Source organism: Stereum hirsutum, assembly GCF_000264905.1.
Source record: "Stereum hirsutum FP-91666 SS1 unplaced genomic scaffold STEHIscaffold_25, whole genome shotgun sequence".
In the NCBI taxonomy this organism is placed as follows: Eukaryota; Fungi; Basidiomycota; class Agaricomycetes; order Russulales; family Stereaceae; genus Stereum; species Stereum hirsutum.
Window position 1 is genome coordinate 85,871 of NW_006763155.1, and position 16,404 is coordinate 102,274.

General features: G+C 50.6%; 3 protein-coding genes across 3 annotated transcripts in view; 2 read left to right on the top strand and 1 right to left on the bottom strand.

Moving 5' to 3' along the window:
- The window catches only part of STEHIDRAFT_135692 (kinesin light chain), a gene marked incomplete at both ends in the record, with an annotated part of 4,007 nt that extends 2,997 nt beyond the window's left edge, over positions 1 to 1,010 (top strand). Inside the window, one exon of the mRNA XM_007311272.1 lies at positions 68 to 1,010. Within this exon, the coding sequence (XP_007311334.1) occupies positions 68 to 1,010 (943 nt within the window). The remainder of the gene's footprint in view (positions 1 to 67) is intronic.
- Positions 1,011 to 4,658: 3,648 nt separating this feature from the next.
- On the bottom strand, positions 4,659 to 12,014 carry STEHIDRAFT_116443 (uncharacterized protein; the record flags this gene model as incomplete). Its single annotated transcript, XM_007311273.1, has 18 exons — positions 4,659 to 4,943; positions 5,029 to 5,151; positions 5,242 to 5,310; positions 5,358 to 5,384; positions 6,552 to 7,281; positions 7,339 to 7,935; positions 7,994 to 8,018; positions 8,066 to 8,239; positions 8,299 to 8,388; positions 8,559 to 8,690; positions 10,056 to 10,251; positions 10,315 to 10,365; positions 10,439 to 10,871; positions 11,058 to 11,091; positions 11,285 to 11,297; positions 11,376 to 11,549; positions 11,631 to 11,683; positions 11,888 to 12,014. The coding sequence occupies 18 exons, from the start codon at positions 12,012 to 12,014 to the stop codon at positions 4,659 to 4,661; spliced, it is 3,333 nt and encodes a 1,110-aa protein (XP_007311335.1).
- Positions 12,015 to 13,335: 1,321 nt separating this feature from the next.
- On the top strand, positions 13,336 to 15,229 carry STEHIDRAFT_150922 (S-adenosyl-L-methionine-dependent methyltransferase). The gene is made up of 6 exons (XM_007311274.1): positions 13,336 to 13,809; positions 13,875 to 14,004; positions 14,106 to 14,248; positions 14,320 to 14,376; positions 14,452 to 14,659; positions 14,729 to 15,229. Exons 1-6 carry the CDS (start codon positions 13,407 to 13,409, stop codon positions 15,162 to 15,164), a joined length of 1,377 nt encoding a protein of 458 aa, XP_007311336.1. The 5' UTR covers positions 13,336 to 13,406; the 3' UTR covers positions 15,165 to 15,229.
- The last annotated feature ends 1,175 nt before the right edge of the window (positions 15,230 to 16,404 follow it).

The window sequence follows — 16,404 nt, forward strand, 5'->3', positions numbered from 1 at the left end:
CCACGTACTCGAAGCAGGGCCGGTGGACAGAGGCAGAGGGGCTGGAGGTTGCGGTGATGGAGACGAGCAAGCGGTTGCTTGGCGAGGAGCATCCCTCCACGCTGACGTGGATGGCGAACCTCGCCACCACGTACTCGACGCAGGGCCGGTGGACAGAGGCAGAGGGGCTGGAGGTTGCGGTGGTGGAGACGAGCAAGCGGGTGCTTGGCGAGGAGCATCCCTCCACGCTGACGTGGATGGCGAACCTCGCCACCACGTACTCGACGCAGGGCCGGTGGACAGAGGCAGAGGGGCTGGAGGTTGCGGTGATGGAGACGAGCAAGCGGGTGCTCGGCGAGGAACATCCATCCACACTAACAATGATGGCGAACCTCGCCTTCATGTACAAGCGCCAGGGCCGGTGGACGGAGGCGGAGGGGCTGGAGGTTGCGGTGGTGGAGACGAGCAAGCGGGTGCTTGGCGAGGAGCATCCTGACACGCTGACGATGATGGGGAACCTCGCCTCGACGTACTCGAAGCAGGGCCGGTGGACAGAGGCGGAGGGGCTGGAGGTTGCGGTGGTGGAGACGAGCAAGCGGGTGCTTGGTGAGGAGCATCCTGATACGCTGACGAGCATCGCGAACCTCGCCTCGACGTACTGGGCCCAGGGCCGGTGGACAGAGGTGGAGGAGCTGCAGGTAGCGGTGATGGAGATGAGCAAGCGGGTGCTTGGCGAGGAGCATCCTGACACACTGACGAGGATAGCCATCCTCGCCTTCATATACGAGAGCCAGGGCCGGTGGACAGAGGCGGAGGGGCTGCAGGTAGCGGTGGTGGAGACGAGCAAGCGGGTGCTCGGCGATGAACATCCTGACACGCAGAGGAGTATAGATAACCTCACCGTGATGCAAAGAAAACAGGGCCGCAGGACAGATTCCTCAGAACTTTCGGAAATACCCATGAGCCACCGTGACGCGTCCCGCCAGGGAAGTTCTGGTCAATCCCCGCATCCGCCACCAAGGTCCCCTTAAAGGACTCAAGGCGGGTGAATGACCACTTATCATGCGATCATTAATTGCACTGTTGTCATCGTTATTGTAGGGTCTGGTCTCACTAACGGCGGCGCGATGGATCAGATGCCGACTGTCACCGTTCTGTCATAGTGCATTGGATCGCAACGTTCCGCCAGCCGTCAGAGGATGTAGGAGCAGTCATGATTGTTCCCATTCAGCGAGCCGCACTTCATGAGTTGTTGGTAATAAACGAGATCGTTAATGTCCATCCTCAGACTCGACGGAGATGATGTTGTTGATGCCTCCCAGACGACGCTACCAGCGGAAATAAGTAGTTATGAGCCATAAAGAGTTGAAGAGATGATGATTGAAAGACGAGACTACGCACGAGCGAAGTAGACAAAGGCTGCGGCACGCACTTCAACGCGAACTCAGAAATAATGAGGTATTTGTCGCTATGGAGCTAGGCGCGTTGCGACACAAGTACACCTCAAATGCAAGCCGTTGTCATCCGCACCTTTTCGGGCAACATGCACTGAAGCGGTCGACAAAGCAATCATGAGCGTAATTCAAGTTGGTGACGGAAATGGGTGTACGCATATCGTCGTTGGAACTCAGGAAGATATTCATAATGAACTCCCATAAAAGAAAGAGGCCGAGCGCACTACACCGCCAAGATCATTATCCATGTCTGAGCTGCGTGGAGCACTTAGTTGGAAAGGCGCGATGAGGGTGTAGGTAGTCGTACTGAGAAGGAGGGGCTTCCGAATGTGAGACAAAGCGAATGCTTGAAAGTGGAAGGAGTGGGGCTGATCCTCTGGACGGCCATGAAAAATGGTGCGATGAGTCGTCTACAAGGAACGTAGCATAATTTAAGCCCTTGAAACTAGACGAAAGGAAATGGTTCATCTCGAGTCGGACGTTCGTTTATAGGTCTCGACGGTGCTTCGTAAACGGTTGCGCATTTTTGATCAAGATTCCACTCATTGAAGAAGAAACGTATATGATGTACACGGTGGACCAGAAGCGGAACTACTTGTGAAAACGAGATGAATCGTATCGTCAGTAGTCAGCTAGAACCCTTCCTCAAACACAGATCTTGATACACGGGAACTCAACACGAAATCATGGATAGCTGCACCAACGTCTCACAAGACGTCGTCTCGCTTTAATTCATAGGCTGCACCGCCAAAAGGATCACCGCGAGCTGCACCGCGTCTCTTCAAATCGCCTTCACTATCTCCTCTAGCCACGTCGTTCAGAACCGCATCTCAAAGAATCACATTCGCCAATTGTGACCCTCCTCGCCACCGCCACCTATACCACTGCTCATACCGCCCTCATAGTCATTCCTGTGGACCCCCTGTTCTGAGCACTCGCTTTCAAATATCCACTGGTACACGCACCCGTTTGTATCTCGACCGTTCACCTATCCACCACCCACTCCTTCGTCCAAGCCACGGCCTCCGTCCTGCCGTTCTCCAAATCGAACATGACGTCATTCTTCGGGTTTGGAAGAGGCATAAGATACCATTATGGAGGTCAAAGACATGCCAAATGTTCTGGCTGAAGGGGTAGAGCTGAAGGCAGTGGCAGTATTTGTGTTGAGAGATATCGCGGTGGTGACAGTGGACGAGGTGGAGGTGGCGGTGGCGCTAGCAGAGCAGGCGGAATTCGCAGTGGTGCCGTGACGAAAAAAGTGAGGCGTGCAAAAGGGGGATCAACGCGAGTGCACAGAGCGGGTTGGAGTAGACGTACGCTGGTATCGAGGCGTTCGTTTAGCCCCCAGCAACTAGACGTTCATATAGGTCCTACTCACCAGCCCACCAGTCATATGAAACATCTTACACGCCCTCCGACCACCTCACCGCCTGCGATCTTCGATCCATCTCGTACCGAAACTTTTCGTGGAGGAAGGGTTGTGGTGGGACAAATACAACGGGCAACGAAGGGCCATGACAAGATGTAGGTCGCATTTGAACCCGTTGTTCTCGCGATTTGACTGAGTCGATGTTACTAGGAGGCATCGGATTGACTGGGTTTGGAAGTGCTAGACTGCACACCGAATGGTTCAGAATGGGGAGGCGATGTGGGTGGATGAACACGTGAAGGCAATAGACGTCCATGTGGCGAGGACTTATCGAGCAGAGATATACAAAGGAAAGAATCAGCTAAGTGTGAAAGACAAGGGATAGAACGTGCGCATTGACTACAGACAGCAATCGGCCGTCGTCATCGCCGGGTATTATCCAGAAAGCGTGGAGTTTCAGTGATAAAGAGACAGCAATGCATATCTCTGAAAAACCAGGTGTTTCATGACCCGCAAAGGCATCGTTCGAGGCATGGTCGAACGGCAGGATAGAGAGCCACCGCGGGCACATTTCAAGCAGCGACGTTACCGGCTTGATGGAGTCCACAATCGCGTTCAGATTGATATACAATGCGAGATCGTATCTGCGGAAGAAGGAGGAGCAGAAGAGGTATTTCGATTGCAGCGAAGGCTCGAAAAGAGTATGGTCGACGTTTGATCGGAGATGCCTTTGGCTTGGCTCAAAGCGTGATATTTGTTTGCGCTTGTCACCGCACCGCTAAACGCGTTCTTGTCGTCGTCGTCCGCCTCTGACGATCCTCTGAGTCTCTGACTTACCACATCTTCTCAGACAATAGTACCGGAACGAGAATCCAGAGCTTCCCAGTCAACCCCACTGCTCAAATCCTTAGGTTATCTCTCTCTTTGTCTTCTCCACTCGGCTTCTCTTTCGCCACTCTTTCGCCACTCACTTGCTTCTCTTTTGTGAGCTAGAAATGAACATGGGCTGTGGCTGAAACGAGAGTAGGACGAATTACTCAATACGTCGTGATATATCAGGACGGATGTCATATATAGGAGTAGGATGGATTCGATGGTCGATGGAGCCCTTCATTGCGCCTCTTTCACACATCATCCACCCCTGTCTTCCGTGCACTTAACCCGATCTTTTTCACTCCATCGAATATATAAGGCGTACTCATCCGACATTACCTCTACGGCGTCCAAACACATACGCATCTCTCCCACCGTCGTCTTTTTCGGCTCCCGCTTTATACATACTCAAGGGGTCAACGAATTTCCACAAGTGGCAGGGACATTCGACGGAGCACCGCTGCAGACCACTGAGAGTAAGCACAGCCTACTGGTGGTGGGTCCAAAAAGAGTCTTTTGGCGCCACAATCGGAAGGTTCGAGCAAGGATCCTCGCGCCAGACCTCGCCAGATCCGTTCAACTGGCTTTCATCAAGGCCAAAGCAGGATGCTCTTTCTAACACGCTCTCCATCCGACACGAGCATATGTACCTTATTACAATATCAAAAATCCTACAGTTCGTCATCTCCTTGCATCCTCCGACCCCTCTTGGACCGAAGGAATCGTACTCGACGTCATGTCTACTAGCCAGCATCCTTTTCTCACATCCCTCTGAAGGCATCTAATGATAAAAGCCAATTGCTGAACCCAGCTCCACATATCGACTCACAAACGAGCCTTAGGTCCCGTTACCCGTCCCATTTGGCCGTTCCAGCTGCCTTTCCAACTTCCCTCGTTTGGAGACCTAGATGCCCTTCGTTCTTCACCATTCGGGGAGATAGCGAGCTGAAGCTTTATTGAAGAGCTTTTGGATGCAGGAGGTATCAAACGGTTGAGTCCCGTGAATTAAATGAAACGAGCGGAAGACGGAGCGAGAACGGTGAGACAGGGCCTCGAGTCGAAGGGATAGATGTTATGGGAAGAGCCTTGGCGAGAGTCAAATTGGGGATATGGCGGTAGAAGGTTGGGACACTGTCCTTCTCTTCCATCCATGATTTGATCTCATCGACCAGTTCATGATTTGTATCCACATCAGTAATCCATGCTGGTACTGACACGCCCGTATGCTCTAATAGAAACTTGCCGAACTCAATTCGCCCTCGCCCTCCCTACGACTGGCCTTCACCACGTCACGTTACGTCACGCCACACCATCCATCCACTCTGACACTCCCTTAACCTCACCTCTACATACCTCATCCTTTGATGACTCTTCTCCTCCGTCCTGATTTACCAGGAGCTCGAACACAGGACTCATCTCCACCGTAGTTCTGAAGTCTCGATAGCTAATACTTAGCGAGGTCCGTCGCCTCAATATCTAGTGAGCTGACATAGTTTCAATAAATCCCTGTGAAAGTTCATTGTTGAATTATCGTCGTGTCTTCTGATCCGATGTCTAGACGCCAACCTTGATAAACCATAGCCACAGAAGATAGATGCATCGATTAAATCCAGATAAATCTTGTCTCTTGGAAACCTGTATGGACAATATGTTTGCACTGTTTCTTCATGGGTCATAATTACCATATCCACAATTTGACGTGCACCATCCTATGAAATACGTACGCAGCGGGCATCCAAGTACGACTGCTCAAAGTGCCTATGAGATATTGAGGACTTTAAACTGAATATTGATTACTGAACCCATGGGTAGGTAAGTAGGTGGCATCGATCTGATTACCAATTTATAGACGGTTGAGAAAGATACACGAAACTAGAAAATTGCGATGAATGGCCTCCAGGTTGATCGCATGGTTCAACATCCGCTGCTGATCGTACATGACGGAAAGAAAGGCCTTCTCTCCGTGCTCCAGACTCTATCAAGAGCTTCACTGCGTCTGCGTTGTCATTCGGTCCGGTCAATGCTGCTCTAAGTGCGCTTTCGTATATCCCTCCTCGCATGTTAACATCCGCTCCGCCTTCAATCAAGAGTCGCATAATCGCATGGTCGCCTCGCCTCGATGCCGCCTGAAGCGCGTTTCCAAGCTTACCACCCTGTGCATTTACATCGGCACCCTTTTCCAAAAGCAGTTGCACCATAGACTCATTTCCACTTTGACAAGCTGGCTGCAGCGCCGTGCCGTATTCACCACCTAGCGCGTTCACGTCTGCCCCTCTCTGAAGCAGCAATTGTACAGTCTCGTGCGCGCCACGATAGGCTGCAAAATGGAGAGGGGTTCCATATACTTCTTGTTGCGTGCAAACATCAGCACCGTTATTAATTAGCAATATAGCGATGGTTTGTTGACGATTTGTCAGTGCTGCATGTAGAGCGCTATCCCGTTTACCGCCAATCAGATTCACGTTGGCGCCATGATCGATGAGTAGCTGCACAATATTCTCTTGTCCACGGTATGCTGCAGCCTGTAGCGCAGAGCCATATGCACCACCGGTACCATTCACTTTGGCTCCATACTGGAGTAGAAGCCGCGCAATAGACGTGTGACCTCGATACGACGCTACCTGAAGTGGACTTCCGTATAAGCCACCCGGGGCGTTGACATCTGCCCCCTTTTCCAAAAGCAGCTTCGCCGTGTTCTTCTGACCACCGTACACTGCTGCCTCAAGTGCAGTGTTGTATTTACTGTCCCATACGTCCACGTCGATCCCCTTCTCGAGTAATATTCGCACGACCGCTTCATGTCCGTGTAATGCAGCAACATGAAGTGAACTGCCATGTGTTTCGACATCGCTCTCCTTTTCAAGCAAAGCTCGGACTGCGGTCGCAGATCCTTGGAACGCAGCACAATACAGCACAGTCGGTAGCTTCCAGTAAGAATTATACCAGCGTCGACACCACAACTCGACGCAATGTCCGTGTTTCCCGCTAAACCCAACAAATTCACCCATAATGGATTGAAGACCTTCAGAGGGCTGGGATACATGCGAAGCATGTTTTATCCACCAGACACCAGCATATTCCAGTAGAGGAAAATCAGAAGTTCTGGGCGTCTTCTTCTGTCCGACAAGCTCTGAGGTTTGCATGAGATACGTTAAGCATGCATAGGTAATGACTGCATGGGCCAAATTTTCGTTCAAGAAAAAGCAAGAGATGTGAGCGCTTCTGACACGGGTATCCACAAGGTATTCTTTGACTGAGAAATGCGCTAACTGCAGGAAGTTCTGGGTAGTGGTTACCAACGTAGAGCAAATGCTCAGCACGTCGGGTGGGTTAGGCAAACGATCCTCGATGACAAAATGCGGTTGGTCGTCGAACGTAAATGCCAAAGCCTCAGCAACCTCTTTGAGAGATAAGGGCTGCAGGGAGAATGACAACCACAATAAAATACGCTTTGCGTACTCCTGATTGGGTGAATTGAGGATCCTACCCAGGATGCGCTCGTAGGTTTCGTCGAGTGTTCTGGGCAGAGTACGCAGTGTTTGACGAAGAGCAGCTGGACCCAGGCATTTTCTGAGGTCCTCGAGCTGGCAATGGACCCAACGAAACCTGATAGTACTCAATGAGAAGTTTTTCGAAGACTACGAGCATCAGAGAATAACTCACATTCCGTTCGCACCTGATACCAATGTGTTTTCAATCTCCATCAATATATCGGCCTTCCACCTTTTGAAGTCGGAATTGTCGCCTCGAATTGTAGAACGGACGTAACGTATGATATCGTCACGCATTCCAAGTTCCGACCCAAGTTTCACTACATATGCAGAAGGAACCAGTTGTTCCAGACATTTTCGGATGTTCGTCTCGGGTCTGCCAGTCAGCAGCAGATGCGTATTTGCACTGACAGACCATCCAGAAAGTGAGCGAACAAAGCTAGAAATACTGCCCCACTGTTCCTCTGCACATTCGTCTAGTGCATCGATGACGATATACACGTGGTCAAATAGGTCGAGCATCTCACGCAGAGTGGATTGCAGAGAACCAAGGGAAAAGCTCCTTTGGCCGAGACAGCGCTGGTGCAGCATCCGCAGCACATGTGGAATCTCGATCGAGTGATCCAAGAGTTGTCTTATGATGGAGAGGATAAGACTCTCACATGACTGCTTCGTGGGATCACGGAAGTCGAAGTAATGATATGCGACGACGGAGACGCTCGTTTGATCAGTAGCGGCAACATATTCGAGTTCGTCGATGATGGTCGAACTGGTAGGGCGTATATGTCGTTCAGCCGTCCAAAGGTGAGTAAGAGTATTTAACTTACCTCAAGATACTCTTTCCACAGCCAGCTGAGTACTAGTCAGTGCGGGCAACCAGCGAATGGACGAGGACTTACGACCGCCCGACAACCACATAACAGTTTTCTCGTCGTTCTTCCATCCTGTGAAAGTGGGGGAATTTAGAAACCAGCTTCCGGTCCCTTCTGCGTGCCTCTCACGAGCCTGTCGCTGGTTAGTTGAGACGTCTGGAGCTGATAACCAGGATATGAATTTGACGCGCTCCTGATCCTCTGGTAGTCACATTCAGTGCGTAAGTCAACACATCACCCCATACTAGCAGGGCACGTACCGACGAAAGATTCAAACCGACTGCATTCTACAGCTTGGCAAACCGAACGTCTTATTGCTTCCAATGTTGATTGGGCCTCAGTAGATTTATCTAACGAATGGATTAGTTTACGTTGGGAAATTTAATATGAGACCAACCATTCAATCTTTCAACTGCGTTGCAAATCGTTATAAGCATATTCCTCTGTGTTTCCTTTGATTCCTCTAAAACAGGAGGTAACGAATGAGCAACTCTCGGAAAATGAATGGTGTGTCTCATACCCGTCAGATGGTCCGATAGCGTGCTCAAGATATCGTTCGTTACGGAGAGTGTTGTCGCAGATACCAGTCGATCCTCCTGCAGAGTCAAACGCGAAAGCTTCTCAAGCGCTTCTTGAACGTCGCCATTCTTGCCTATCAGCGCCTTGAAGTATCGTACTTTCGCATGTCAATAACGCAGGTGTAAGGCCGGTGAACGGCAGGTCCCGCTACTTGGAAGGATGACCACGAACTGACTTTTAATGCTTCGTACTACCCAACCAGTGCATCAGACAATGCAACTTCACGGAACATAATAATTGATATTTGCTCAAATAATGGGAGAGTAAGCTGCGGCCAACCTTCGTGTTTTGACGAAAGCTTTGCAGCACATTCATTTTAAGGCTCAGCCGACTACATGAATATTCCTTCCTAAGTGCTGTGATGCGAGCTTTCAGTATTCTTCGACTGGTGATTGGGATGCATGCATGCACAGCGAACTATCATCAGGGACCGGGAACAAATGCTTGTTGATCAAAATATAGGAGCAACCATGCACAAAGTATCGGAAGGGGCAGCAGAGACTATATCCAATTGACAATAGCCATCAACTGAGACAAAAATATTATACACAGGTATTACTACAATCAACAGACATCGACGAATGGGTAGGTGCAGCAACGGACAGACGAAGGAGCAGAAGACAAAGAACCCACATGGGCAGCAGTAAATCGTCCCACATGGGAAGCAGAAGAGCCCACTTGGGCGGCAGGTGGTTGCTCAAGACCGAGGTGGTCGAGCAGTGGGAGAGATGGAGGGCGACAATCACTTGTAACGAGAAACACTACGAGGCGAAAGCACATAAGACAGACAATGTATGAGAAGGAAAAGGGACGTACACGAAGCATCAGGCCGTATAGAAGACCCATCCCATGTGGAGGGCGAACAGGTATCCAGTCCACACCAGAAGTTCCCGATATGACCGAGAAAAAACTTATGTGAATGGTAAGAGCCACAATCAGTGGGAAGAATTACAAGATCTCAGAGTGCAACAGAGTAGCGGGAAGGTTCTGAGAGCAACATTGAGAGTTTGCTGTGTTTTGTGCAGTAGCGAAAAGCGCGAAGAGATCTCGGAGTAACTTCTACGAGAATGAGCACATCAAGGCCTCGAAACGGCTGAATACAGAGAGCGAGGGAGGAGTGATAGCAAGACAGAAAGCGATGATATTGGATGTAGCGCGAATGGGCGAAGATGGACGACGTTGCAGAAAGCAAAGCAGAACGAAGACGGCGACGCGCGAGAGGCAGCCACAACTGTACAGTAGACAAATGCACCCGAGCCTGCACGTGCGATGATGAGCGCGGAAGGAGCGCGGAAGATCCGATCCGATTCTGACTCAGCAATTTCCATGTAAGGGAATTGCACGATTCTCCGCCAAAAACCAAACGATACTTCCTGTAAGACCCACTACTAAAGTAGCGGGAATATATGTGACTTTCACGTCTATCTAGCGTGCTCACCGGTTCGACCTTCCCTCATGATCTTCGTAGCTAGACCCATGATTACGAGCATGTGTGCGAGGGTTTTGACCATGTTTTCCTTGATCGATGGCGTAATCTCGTGGTCAAAGTGTATCTTGTAACGACTGAGCATATGCGTAAGACTCTCGAAGAGCTCAATGATAGAGTCGTAGCTCTTCCCGACACCTTTCGCTGCCTGATGAAAACAATCTGCATCAGAGCATGTTCCATATTATGATGATTCTAGACGAGGGCATACAGCGATGAGCCCGCTGACGGCGGTAAGGACAGGCTTTGCAAATGCAATGGGCTACATATGGTGAAAGATATCGATGAAGCTTCTCAGTGCAAGCGAAGATAAAATCAGTTACTCAGGAGCTTACCGGTATCATAGACGCAGCATCCCCAACGGAATCCGAAATGGTCTTGACGAGCTCAACAACGGGCGTTAAGGCCTTGTATATTGTCTCCCTTTTCTTCTGGAAAGTCAAGAACACGTCTTGGCGAAGATCGATGTCGTACTTGAGACTGTCGATATCACAGGGTATAACGACGAGATCCCCAAGCTCATGCTTTGAGTGCTGCTCATATTGTTTAATGGCGTCTCTGAATATCGCCGGGAACTGGTCCTGATCGAAATCGCCAGACATCATTGCGAGGTAGGTCAAGGATGGTAGAAGGTCGTGCAGAACGCAGTAGATGATGGTGGTGTGATTGAGAGGCAGGCCGTGGGATTGAAGAAGTCTGTGTGGTGCATTTGGGGGCGATGCTGTGTATGCCGATGTACGCATTGGGTCAATAGGGATGGCGGTGTACCTGCAGTTGTGAACCTCCGAGGAGGCCAAGGATGAAAAATGACCCTCGCATATTCAATGTTTCTCTTCTGAAAGCCGAGTAAGGCCGGGTACATGTGAATATATTTAATACTGCATACACCCACAACTGTAATGGGAGAGAACTTCATAGTTCCAGTGGTCCACGAAACGAATTATGTCACCGTACCAAGCCGATAGTAGGAAACGAGCAACGAGAGTAGCTTCAGAGAAAGGAGAAAACACAGTCATTTTTGAGTCGAGATTGAAGAGGAAGCTTCAAGAATGAGCTTGATGAGTACATCAGGAAATATGATCTTATTCGCAGAAAAAATATCTTGCACCGAGAACAGACCACTGATGGGCGCATATTGAGGTGGCACGAGGACAATCTGTTTCACTGCCTCTCAGACCCACATAACGTCCATGGCTACGACAGGTAATATGGACAATATCGAAGTCAACGTCGTTTGTACAGAGGTCGAGCTCGAAGCAAACGAGCACTGACCTTTCCCCCCATTCCTCGGCCCCATCCCCGTAACGCCGATCGGATGATAGATCGCTCCACCTTCGCCCTAACGAACTCTTCCACCTCTTCCACCGCGCCCTCACTCATCCGCCCTTCGGACCATCTATATGTCACGCCTCCCGCGTCGTCATACAGCGCCACCTCGATCAGGCGCTCGCAGAATCAGATTCCGGCGATGAGCAGGTCGGAGAGGTAGGCGGGTTCGTCGGTCGATGAGGAGGAGGAGGTATGTACGGGACTGCGGGAGAGGGTGTGTAGGATGTCCGGTGGGGTGTAGTAGTATGAGGCTGGGTTGGAGATTAGGGATTAGAGGCGGCGATATAGAGAAGTTTAAGACGCCAAGGTTTGTAGGGGTCTGGGGAGCGAGGGAGATCCGTACGATTTTGGATGATTGGAAGAAGTAGAGAATGCGATACGAGGTCACGTACTCGATATGCGTATGCTGAGAATCTGCTAACCACTTCATCTGCTTCTCCAGCGACGTCCCTGACCCGAATATTCTTCAGCACCTCGTCCTTCTCCTGTCTCTCGCAAAACGGGCTTCCTTCTCCTATCTCTCTCTAGCTGCAGCATACTGCTCCACCCGCTCGACAACTGCTCCAGCGTCTCGCAGACCATGTCGAAAGAAAGTGGAAAAGAGGAGAGCAAGCTGCGTGGTTATTCTTGGTTGTGACGAACGCAAGAGGTATGGTTTATGTGGTGCGAAGGATGTTTGGTCGGGGTAGTATAAAGAGGGTACGCAGGGATATCAGGTTAGAAGATAGGTTAGGTAGAAAAAAGTGAGAGCAAGGAATATAGAAGGTAAACGTACCACGACGGACTCTGCACCGACAACCTCTTTTCATCCACGGATCATTCTCTGCACGAACTGGTCGAACAACGAAACGAGTCAGCTTTCGATGAAAATGGGGAGAAAAGAGAAGGTAGGCGCACCTTTTTATGTAAAGGCAGGGAGTCATTTCCGTCTCTGAATCTCCCCAAGATTCAATAACTGTAGTATGATAAACGCATGGCGTGAAGGGAATGCGTGAGCACGAGGAGGAAGGAAGATCGATGGACAGGGCGGACGTACCGTCGGATTCCTTGCTTGAAGGGCCATTTGGAGGCGCGCATACATCGTCAGAATACCAACTGCGGTGTACGAAGAAGAAGAAAGAACGGATCGTACTCACGTTCCCCATGCCAGATGATCAAATTACCATCCCATCACTTGGTCACAACACGACGAAACGAAGCTCTCAGGGGAAAATCCTCCGACGAGCTTACCCTTATAAGCAAACCCCCTCAATGAACACGCCCCTAAAGGTCGATGACCAGGACAAAACGCACCTCGGCTCTAAAATCTTATGAGCGTCAGTTCCGGCTTGAGGAGCGTTAGAAAAGTTCCAGTCGACGCGAGGATTGTTATATGTCATACGTGCCATGTCTACATCACATAACCGGACGCGATTCAGAACGGAGGGCCAGTGTGGCGTAGAAATTCTGGAGAAGAGAACGTGGAGAGGAGAGGGAGGGAGAGAGAACGCACTGGGGACCATGATAAACACCATGTTGGTCTCATATTCTCAGTGTGAATGACACCAACCGTAACATCCGGATCTTCAGAGAAGCTGGGTGTAAAGGCTCGTTCGTAAGAGATTCAACAACGAAGACGTGCGCGAGAGCGAGAAAGGGTGGATGTGACGCACCGAGCGGCGAGAGCGATCCTAGGGCCAGCTCCGACGACAACCTTGTCCGTATTTTTTCAATATTGTGACGAGCGTCGTCGTTGATTGTGTTTACATGAAGCTCTGAGTTCTGTGGCATGAACGTTTTGAACTGAGGCTTGAGCGGGGGAGATCTGTATCGCGTGGCGACATCTTATCTTATCTTATCTCCCATATCGCAGAGCATCGGCAGCTTGTTCCCAACCACCACTCTTCTTCTCGGCTGCGACCACCATGCTCGCAGCTCGGATATCGCGTGTTCTTTGCCAAAGGCTTTTTACTTCACAAATCAGACTCCTCTACGATGCTCTCTATCCAGGATAAAGTGCAACAACTACGCTCTCTCGTCCGCTTGCTTTCAGACGCATCTGAGGAAGTCATCCAATCATGGCTCATCGACGATGCGCTATCCAATTCTTTTGAGGACGACACAAAATCTGGTTCCATTCCATCTCATCGTCTCTTCGAAGCTCGGCGTACGTTGCTAGGCGCAGCTGGGATGATAATTGATATCGTTCAAGATCCTCAGGCTCGCCTCATGGAGCTCGCTGCCCAGTTCTACGAGGCTCGTGCGTTGCACATCGCCGTTCAGGCTGGAATTCCAGATATCTTGGCCGAGGACAATGAGGAGGACGGTGGTGAGAAGGGTGTTTCGTTGGAAGCACTAGCACTGGCGGGTAGGACAGGTATAAACGCGCAAAAACTAGGTCCGCATACCTTCGTTGAATTGTCTCGTCATATTACCCTGATACAAGACTCCGGTCGCTATTAGGAAGCGTTCTTCGCTGCCTTTGTACGGCTCACGTATTCTCTGAAGTCTCTCCCGATACCTTCGCGAACACCCCGACGAGCAAGTGTCTAGTCAATAATGAACCTCTCCAGGCATGGATAAGCCACACTATGTACGCACCTCTGTCCTACGTTCTCTCAACGTTCTCTCGCTGTTCCCCCGGCTCCCTTTCCAATACTTCACTAGACCCTGTACCTGACGCCGTCTCAACAGGGGTGTACTATCCTATGAAACCTCTCGAAAACTGCCCGAAGTCGTCCTAGACCCCACCCGGACTCATTCCCAGGCTCCTCTCGAAACTGCGTTCCAGCTCGCCTTCGATACTCCACTGTCGATATGGCCGCCGTTGTATGCAGGTCAATTTTTTCATCCTGTGCTCAGCCTACATAACACAATCAAACGTCTCATCTTGCGTCATGGCGGGCAGATTACCCTTGGGCCGAACTCGGAGATGCAACGATCGTCGACGTCGGAGGTGGCGTAGGTATATCCAACTTTCCCTTCGTCCCATCAACGACTGCTCGTATTGACCTACTCCTTCCCGGTAAAATTTCATCAGGGGGCATGAGCCTCGATCTCGCACGCATGTACCCCCGACTCAGGTTTCTCATCCAAGACCAGCCGGACGTCGTGACAGAAGCTCGATTAGTATGGCAAAAGGAGTACTCCGAAGCACTCAACGCAGGCCGCGTGCAGCTCATGGTACACGATTTCTTCACGGAACAACCGTTCCCAGGTGCCGAAGTCTACATTCTACGATACATTCTGTACGTCATCCCCTTCTTATTGTACATACATGCATCCTCGACTGATCAATGCCGATGTATCCTATCAAGACACGACCAGAACGACAAAAACTGCCTCAAAATCCTCCGCGCACTCCGTCCCGCCCTGCTCATCCAACCCGAAACCTCCCGCATCCTCATCTGTGACCAAATCTTGCACACGACCTTTGGCTCTACGACATTCCCCGCTTTGAACGCCCCTGCGCCTCTCCCTGCGAACTACGGTGATGCGTCAAGGTTCGCGCATATGTGGGACTTGAGCATAATGGGAACATTTACCGGGAAAGAGAGGACGGTGGATGAGTTGAGTGTACTAGCGAAGAAGGCGGGGTTGAGGGTTGAGAAGGTTTGGGTTTGTAGGGGGTTGGTTTGGATTACGGAGTTGAGATTGGGGGAGGAGGTGGATGAGGAGCTCGAGGAGGATTTGGAGGAGGCACAGAGAGATGTTGAGAGCGATACGGAAGTGGAAGAGGGATCAGAGGAATGATATGGGATTCACATAACGGCGGCGTTGAGCATGTATATCTTGGCCGAATATGTGATACACAATAGCCGCTGCCTAAACCTGAATGGAAAGTGAAGATCGAACGTACATACGGAGTACAGAGGCGCTACGTCACCTCCACCTTATGCCTGTGAAGCAGCCTGGCGATAAAATGGTCGAGCAATCTCACCGCCGATGGTAGTAAGGGCAGCTTTGACGGTGTTTCTGTGGTCGTGTCGACTAGGATGCGAGTTTTTTGAGCGGGTCGGCCGATTGGGTGGAGGGTACCGATGGGAAGGAACCAGATCAATCCGTGCAGTCGATCAGGCCTCAGGTCTTAAGATGGGGAGTAGAAAGAGAGACGTACGGGGCGACAAAGTTCCATATGATGCTCTTTTCCAACTTTCTGAGGGTGTATATCCTCTAGGCGTAGAAGATCTGGACACATGTCGCCGCTGGATGAATACAACGATAAATCCGAAAAAAAAGAAAACAGTCAGCTTCGGACGTCTCGCAGCTCTTCTTTGTATGTACGAACGAAAGGGCGGAGGAGGAAGAGGACTCGATAATTGGGTGAAGAGAGAAAGAGACATACTGATACCGATCAACAAATGTATGATTGCGAGCCCCTACTCCGTATGCTCCAGCGACTCCAGCCTGCCACATCCGACCAGTAAGAAATCTCAAGCTACTCACACGGTGATGGGGATGGTGTGCAACGTGTCGAGGGCGTAGAGGCCATAGAGCCACAACGAACCACTAATCCACCGAGAGCGTGAGTTCATTGCGAGTACTCAGTACAGTATGGCCAGTGGGTCGTCCGTCGGAGACCGAACATATGTCAGATGCAAGTCCAGGATCCTAGTACCCAGACGGACGACACTATCGGACCGTCCGTAATGTCTTAGTTTGAATCGAACTGACCCAAGCGAGCCTCCGTTGTTTATAAACAGGGACTCATCTAACGCACGAATGCGCGAACGCACGAATGCGCGAACGCACGAATGCAAGAATGCACGAATTATGAAGAGAATGAACGATGAGAACCCAGCGTGAGATAGTAGGCTTTGCTTCAAATCCTCTCGTCAGCAGCAGGCATCATCGAGTCAAAGCAAAACACATTCGACGGAGTGACATACACCAAAGTAGGTAACTCAGTTACGATGAGATTGAGAAGAGCTTCGAGGTCTGAGTTCGAGGATCGGGAGCGTTGTGGTTATTGTGGCGAGACCGAATGCGATAA

Coding starts and splice junctions, on each gene's coding strand:
- STEHIDRAFT_150922 (XM_007311274.1), top strand. CDS start 13,407: ATGCTCTCTATCCAGGATAAAGTGCAACAACTACGCTCTCTCGTCCGC. Junction 13,810..13,874: donor TATAAACGCGCAAAAACTAG/GTCCGCATACCT, acceptor GGTCGCTATTAG/GAAGCGTTCTTCGCTGCCTT. Junction 14,005..14,105: donor GCATGGATAAGCCACACTAT/GTACGCACCTCT, acceptor CCGTCTCAACAG/GGGTGTACTATCCTATGAAA.